Source organism: Acyrthosiphon pisum, chromosome A2 (genome assembly GCF_005508785.2).
Source record: "Acyrthosiphon pisum isolate AL4f chromosome A2, pea_aphid_22Mar2018_4r6ur, whole genome shotgun sequence".
Lineage (NCBI taxonomy): Eukaryota > Metazoa > Arthropoda > Insecta > Hemiptera > Aphididae > Acyrthosiphon > Acyrthosiphon pisum.
In genome coordinates, this window is record NC_042495.1 from 18,162,311 (window position 1) to 18,170,695 (window position 8,385).

General features: G+C 31.7%; 1 protein-coding gene across 1 annotated transcript; it reads left to right on the forward strand.

The window, feature by feature from the left end:
* The first annotated feature begins 4,088 nt into the window (after positions 1-4,088).
* LOC107883464 lies at positions 4,089-5,808 on the forward strand. The gene is made up of 2 exons (XM_029490818.1): positions 4,089-5,075; positions 5,204-5,808. Exons 1-2 carry the CDS (start codon positions 5,058-5,060, stop codon positions 5,633-5,635), a joined length of 450 nt encoding a protein of 149 aa, XP_029346678.1. The 5' UTR covers positions 4,089-5,057; the 3' UTR covers positions 5,636-5,808.
* Positions 5,809-8,385: the final 2,577 nt, after the last annotated feature.

An 8,385-nucleotide genomic window follows, 5' to 3' on the forward strand; every position in this document is an offset into this window, starting at 1 on the left:
TTACAAACGTATAATAATATGGGATATTGGGTTTGGATAATATATGTTTTCCTTTTCTAAATAATAAATAACCCGCATGGCACTCATCTTTAATATCTAGATTCTAGACATACTATAATATACTATATAGTATATTCATATACTGCGAATAAGGAATAATATAAAATATTATTCTTTAATTCTCATAAGTCGTTTCGTATATCTTGGCATTTTGTAAGTTCCATTAACTATTAGCATTGTTTAAATATACAGTAATTATAATAATATTATTATAGTATATTTAATCAATGGTAGGCCTCTTCTTGTATTTAAATACGTTATTTATAGTGCAGAACACTTCGACAGTCTATAATATTTACTATTTAGGATATTCGATACCTGCATAATAATATTATATAGCAGAATAATTTATATTTAACATAATAATTATTGTTATTATTTTTTTTTTTTTATTACACAAAATGCTAAAATAATTCTTTGGGGTTTGTACAAAGAAACAAAAATAACTTAACGTGACTATAAAATAAATTAACGCGTTAAGCTAGAAGTTACTTTAAAAATAAAGTAACTCGTTAAGATAGAAGTTACTTCTTAAAAAAAAAGTAACTCGTTAAGTAACTTAGTTAAAAGTAACTTAACTTTTTAACTTAACTTTAACTTTTTAACTCGTTAATGCCCAGCCTTGCAAAGCTGTATGTAAGATTACAGGAAAATATGTATGTGTAAATTCGTAAACTTTGAAAGGCTATAACTTCCAAAATAATCATTTCCGAAAATTTAGTTTTACACCATTGTTTTAAACTCGTGCCCGTAATAAAAATCTAAATTTGTGATAGGTAAAATATATGTGCTACGCACTGGAGTAGTGTGGCGCGCATGCGTATAAACAAAAAATCGCAAACTTTGGAACGCTATAACTTCCAAAATAATGATTTGCGCAAATTTATTTTTGCACCATCGTTCTTAACTCGTTGAAATACATGTTTCAAAAAAAAAATTGAAAAAAGTATTTATTAAATATGCACATTTTATGTAACTACCCCGAAATATGCAATTTTTATGCATTTTGATGCAAATATGCAAAAATATGCAAAAAAAAAAATTAACAGTAGAATCTACGTTTTACGAAACATCAAGATATTTAATCAGAATTATTATACGCCAAATGTAGAAGAATATGCATTTGCATAAAAAGCCGGGCCCTAATTTTATTATTAGTGTTCAATGTGTGACGTCTATGCGGGTCAATAGTAGCGGTACAAAGGTCTCCTACACGCACTTGCACGCACATGTCAGTAGGTATGTAATATTTTGATCATGAAAAAATGTTTATTTTCACTCAAACATACGATTCTAATCCCAACAATACGTCGCGACGATTACCTCGATTTCCATTCTGACAAAGTATTCTTTTTTTCCACAACATGTACGAGTGATCGATCTAGGAACATTTTTAATATTATATTTAGTTAATTAAATATTTAAGTTGGAAATTCTGACTTTTTTTTAATTTTTCATAATTCTTATTGCAAATTAAATTACAAAAATTAAAAATGTGGATCGGCCGTTCCCTTGTATATATTACAGACATTCTGAATATTTTTCTGAATGAAAATCGTGATAATTGTCGACATGTATCGTTGAAATTAGAAACAGTAGTTTTTGACAAAAAAAGACGTAGTATTAAGGCCCCTTAAGGATATTTATTACGAGTAGGTAATTGAGTAAACTATATTACGTTCATGTTTAATGTGTGTTAGTTTTACTTGTTAATAATATGAACGTTTCAATGATCTCATAATATATTACATTTTTCGATTCCTGAAAATTGCCGACTAGTACTTATACAGTTGCCGATATTCGGGGGTATCGGGTGGAAAATTAAAGTATTTTTTTCTTCTATGATATGTGTCACTCCTCACTGGCTTACTAGACACAAAAAGTACAAAACAACTACACTTCGACTTAGTTGTAAACATTCGTCGCTTAGTCAAGAAGCTAAAAAGTCCAAAAATACAAGTTACTCAAAAAATATAAAAGATAATTAAAATACAGGGTGATTGATCAGGCATGCTCAAAACCACATTTTTCTTTTAATAATGAATTTATTAAAATTTTGGTTTTTTTTAATTTTAGAGTCGTGTGTTACAGGAGTCGGGAATACGTGATTCCTTCGAGAACACGTTGACAATCATTTCGAGAACAGAGACTACGGAATATTTAATAAGTTGATACAAAAACACATTTCTGACAATTAATTACAATAAAATATTTTATTCATTAAACATTTGGTATATATAATAATAGTGTTGTGATTAGTGTGTGGGTACAAAAATATGATATGATTTATGATTTACAAAATATAGTTAGAACATAGTTAGAACATAGTAAATACAAAATATAGTACAACAATAATACAAATACAATAATATTAATACAAAATATAGTTATGACAAAAATAATATATTTCATTACTCGTGACTTAATAGACGCAATGGTACCTGCGTCCAGACGACAGATCTTCACTTGCGGTACACCTCTGGCCGTGTCATCAGTATATCTCCTCAGAGACGTCGGACGTGTAAGTACCGCAACAAAAAATACGGCCGACAAACCGTTTTGTCCGGCGCCAGAGCGTGCGGCAGCGTCTCTTTGCTTGCGGCTTGCGGTCCACTGTCTCAGTTTCCGGCTCCGAAGGCCACGAAACTTTCCTGGCGGAACTTCACCGCCTCCTTTCCGGGTAGTCGTCACGTCCAACCAGGACCGTTAGCTGCCAATGGACTTCCGGCGTTGACGGCGACTGCCGCAAGACAGCGGTCGGATCGACCACTTCGTTGTCCGCTGTCAACAACAGCGGCGAGTTGAACGCGGCGTCAACGACAGCCATTGCGGCCCGGAATGCCGGACCTGCGTAGTTTGCTAGCTGGATCTTGCGGTAGACCGGTGCTGCAGCCGGCTTTCCGAACAGGTCAATGCCTAATATCTCGGCGTCCGACCTGTAACTCTGTTGCGTTGGCCGATCCGCTTCGACCGTGGTGTCGGCAGTTTCCTGGACGTTGCAGCTGGTTCGATGCGGCCGTGCCTCGACATTTGGCGCGGGATCTTGTTCGCTGCTGTCCAGGGTTATACCTGCGACGTTCTGGTCCACAATCCATCCTGACGGGAAAGAGAACTTTGCGGCCCTCAGCTCTGCAAAAACGCTGAACATCCGTTCCCTCTCTGCTGATATCGATTGGTTTTGGGTCATCTTAATAACAATATTTATTTGAAAACAAACGATTTGAATGCAGTACGAAAATAAACGACAGCAGTTTGATAAACTACCAAAATCCAAAAACTACAATTTATGTATTTTAATCAAACCTAAAGCAACGAGATGTCTGTTGATTTGTAATAGGCCTGCAGTATTACTCTTTTAATATACACTCGTTTCAAATATAAAAAAATATATTTTCAAAAAATGTGCATATTTAACACCAGCTATTAAATGGTTTTAACTTGTGCGAAACTAAAGCCAATTATCTCGCGACTCGAAGATACCCACAGAAATATTATGTATAATATATCTAACATTAACGATTAATATGGAGGCATACACGGCCTAGTTACCTACATAGTCCAATTACAGTCAACTCGCGATATAACGAATTTCAAGGGACCGAGAAAAAAATTCGTTATATCGAAAGTTCGTTACATCGAAATTATATTATACCGCGATATTTTCAAGGGACCGGTAGTTTTATTCGTTATATCAAGATTTTCGTTATATCGATATTCGTTATATCGCGAGTTGACTGTATAATGTAAGTGGCTGGTTTGCTACCTATCCAAGATATAACAGACTGAAAACGACATGGTCGGAGGACGGCCACCGAAAGGTTCTACCATAGATGAGAATACTGGGTACCTAATGTTTTCAGCTCTACCGGTGGTTTTATTTGGCTCCACATTTTGTATCTTAGTCCGTCGGCATACAGACGGCGTTGTAAACTCTAAGTGCCCATTATTACCTCTTGTGTAACATTCGTGGCCGTGATAAACCGCTTGTTTCCAGTCCATAATATCTTAGTCCGTGATATATATAAATGTGTTTGTATTTTATAAAGTCATAATATTGATAACACGATTTCTCACAGATTTAGATAATAAAATAATAAATAATAAATTTAATTGATTTATGTTTGTTGAAGCATTCAATAAATCTTGTATACCTAATGACAAATGTTAGATTATGGTATGCTATGGAAATTCTATCTTAATTATTTTATAACAGAACAGATACCTATCTAAATATTATTCACCTCTGCAACAAAAGAGCATTGTCACATCAATTTACTAAGAGAATAATAATAATAATAATATAATATGATAATAATACAGTCGCCCATAGTAGTTTGGTATATTGTATAAATTGTAATTATATTTAGTAATACGAATACAGTTGTTTCTGATTTTTTGTGGATAATAAATATTGAGGCCGAACAAATTATAATCATGAGCAAAAACGTGCAGGGTAACAAAATTGCTGTTGCTCACGGGTGGCAAAATTGTAAATACGGCCCAGGTCTGCACATTGACACAATAATATATGGTAGGTTCCATATATATTGTACTCGCGTATTTTTCGTCGATTATAGTAAATTTGTTGGCTAATATAGGTAATAATGACTTTTTCTCGTAAGCCTTTCTGGCTCTATATAAACAGTTATGTTTGTTACCAATGGTGTGTGGGTCCAATATTTTTCTATAAAAGGCGTAAACACACACGAAAATATGACATTTCTTTCCTATAGACGCCAAGCTGCTTATTACTTATAACGCCGAGCTTGCTCTTCGAAAACCCCTGCCAATCTCTTACTGCAAAGTATTCTGTTTTTTTTTTTATTTGTTATCATTGTTTTTCGTGTTAGTTTAAAATAGATTAGATTTGTTTTCGTTGTTTAATTAGTATTATTTTGTTTTTTTCTGTTTTTTTTTTTCTTAAAGTTTTCAGTAGGCCGTATGCACCAGAAAACTCTAAAGAACGGTACGTGCGGGTACAGAACACTTTAGACACAATGCGCACCGAGGAATACGTAAGTATAATTTGATATTATATAGAAAAACACTGCTGCAAGTGCCCTGTGTGACTGTGTGTGTTACACGTTCGTCGACGAATTAACTACGAATAATATTATTAACTTTAATGTTTATTTTATTGCAGGACGACAATTTCACAGCTGTGGCCAGCGTAACGTCAATGCTGGTCGTCACGGTGGCTGGGACTTTTGTTATGACTGTATTAGCGCTGGTACTCTGCCTGTTGTGCGCAGGACTCGAAATGACTGCGTTCGTCAAGAGTCCTGCAGTGCAACAGGCGTTGAGACGGACTTTTCCGGGAGCCTCCGGAAAGCTTAGAGGTGGTGACGCGTTGCCTGTCCGAAGACGGGCCACTGCTACAATATTCTTCGGGATATACTTGGCCGCACAGTCCGTCGGCACCGCGATGTTCGTGGCAGTGGAATTGCTCTGTCCGTCAAACCGACCGGAACAACAGACGCCACCGTCATCTGCCACGGGACGTCCGATCGAAGACACCACGGCAAACCACCATAAATTATGTTTAAGTTTTTTTCTTATCATAAGCATTTTTTAAATCTGAATATTACAAACCAATTACCTACAACCTGCCTTATTATTGTCATTGTCAATACGTCCTACTAGAATGAATAAAATTCGAAGTAATAACAGTGCATATTTTGTTGATTTATTTTTCCGAAATCTAAATTGGTATTTAGAAAAAAAGTTATGTATATTCAAAAAACCAATAAAACGTTGTTTTAGACATTTTTCAAATATTTTGGGCATGGAAAGAGATAGAAAGTTATATAGGTCTATAATTTGTACCTACATATTGTTATATCGCTGGATTTAATAATTTCGTTATTATTCTTACCTACTTCCTGGATATTCGATATTTTTCTGATATATGGTCATCAGCTCCATTATAACGTGATCGCTTTCGGTTATAGCTTATTTAGGAGATACTATATATAAAGCGACGCGTAATTCTAAAAAGAAAAATTGTTAAATATAGTGCACACTGTTTTTTTAGCTAAACTGAATACCTAATTAAATTTGTTTATTATTCAGCGTCGATATACCGACCGGCTAGGTATCCGTGGTTATCTCGTTTAAACGTTTATTTATTTTCAGTCAGCAACAATCAGTTACCTACGTACCTTTTAGTATTTTTATTATTATATTATTTTTACGAAGATTCACGCTTATAACAAATATCGCAATATTTTAACTATTACTATATCATAATTACCTGTGATTACTGATTCACTTTGACTGAATTTTTATGCTTTTATGTTATATTATACTACTATATATGTTATTACGTTAATATAGGTATAATATTATAATGTTTTATCATTTGCGTTGTACAACAGTTTAAGGTATGATAAACATATATAAATTATGTTTAAGTTTTTTTGTACATAGGTGATTTGAGTGAATATGTCCCACCCATTGACAACACTCCTATAATATGTAATATAATACACCTATATATAGGTATACCTATACTTACATTATAATATAATATCTATGTCGACATTTTAATTAAGTATTAGCTGTTTAAAAAATGAACATTAATTAATAACATATTTTATTTATTTATTTGAAGTTTAAAAATCCTATCATAATATTTTTTTTGTTATTTGTATTAAGTAGGTAGTGATTTTATTTGTTGAAGTTTTGCATTTTTTATGGTAAGAATAATTTGTTGTTATTGGGTATATTTTATGTCCCCTGCGATAGGTGTTGTAACAAAAAGGAGAAACAATTTATGGATTTGAATGCATATTTAATTATTTGTCAATTTTAGCTCGTCCTACTTTTATAGTTCTATGCCCTAAATCCTATAATGATTACCTATACAATCGAAACATCACAATCATTATGGCGTAGGTATATTCAGTGGCGTAACCCCTCGAAAACAAATCCTCATTGCGCCACTGATTGTGTTGTATTTTAAAAATCAAAAGTTTATCACTAATATCGAGTATCGGACCTGTTATAGGTATATTGGTAGGTAATAGGTATAATATTTCGTTATTATAGCGGTTGATCCTTGGTTCGACTTGCAGAGTATATAGGTAATCCCTAGTCTATTAAATAGGAATTAAATTAAATATACGGACTACAATATTGAGAATTTTACATTATTGACATTTTACTATTGTGTACCGATTAATTGTATCAAAAAATAAATAAATGTATATTGTATGTTTAAAGAATTATCATAAACACCTGTTAAAAGCAATTATTACGGCTTAAACATAATATTATATTGTTTTCATCAATGTTATTAGCATTGTTGGGATTAGATTAGTACTTTTTTCTCTAGATAAAGATTAAGATAATATGATGAAACCTTATCTAGATAAAGATTAGAGATAAATAGTTTTTTATCTATATAAAAAAGGTGTTTTTTTTTTTTTAATACCTACTATAAAGGTCTAACTTTTGAGAGTACTGCTTAGATACTACTTAGGACTTCAATAGTAATTAATATTAGCAGTGAACATTATTATTAATCAATAACTAAGGTATAACTGAAAAAATATTTTCAAAATTACGTATAAATATTTAAAAAAAATTATTTTAAGTAACTCTTTATAGTAAACTTTAATTATTATGAACCTTTACAACAGTTTTAGTATGTATTTACTGACGCTCATCTAATATTATTATAATAATAATATAGTGTATGGTCTTGTTTTTAAAATGGTTAATGTACCAAATTAATACAGTACAACTAATTTAAAACAAAAATCAAGATTTCAACATTGTTTTACTCAATTCAATGTGATTAAATAATATATTAAATGCATGAGATAATTATAAAAATAATATATATATAACTTGTGGTAATAAAATAAAAAAAAACACAATAAACTTTATAAATGAAATAAAACAGAAGAAAACACATAAGTAGGTATTTAAAATAAGATAATAAAAACGAAAAAAAAAAAAAAAAAACATTGAACTTGTGATCAAATAAAAATAATACATAATTAAAATATAAGAGAAATTAAATAATAGTTGTAATGATAAAATATAACAACAGTACTTTTATAATATATTATTATAAGTGAATTAAGTAAAAGTTTTTTTGAAATTGTTTTAAGTGGTAAATTTTAAAATAAGGGGTAATACATGAGCCAACATAACATTCAATACAGCGGCATATGAAATCTTTTCTTATTTTGATTTCCTTAATGTGGCTGTAAACAAAATCGACTTCTTTATTTTTTTGATAGTGTAAGTGGCACAAATTCTGGAAAGTCCAAGTGTTGTAAGTGCATTCCTGTAGAGTCTATCAGTTTCCTTCTT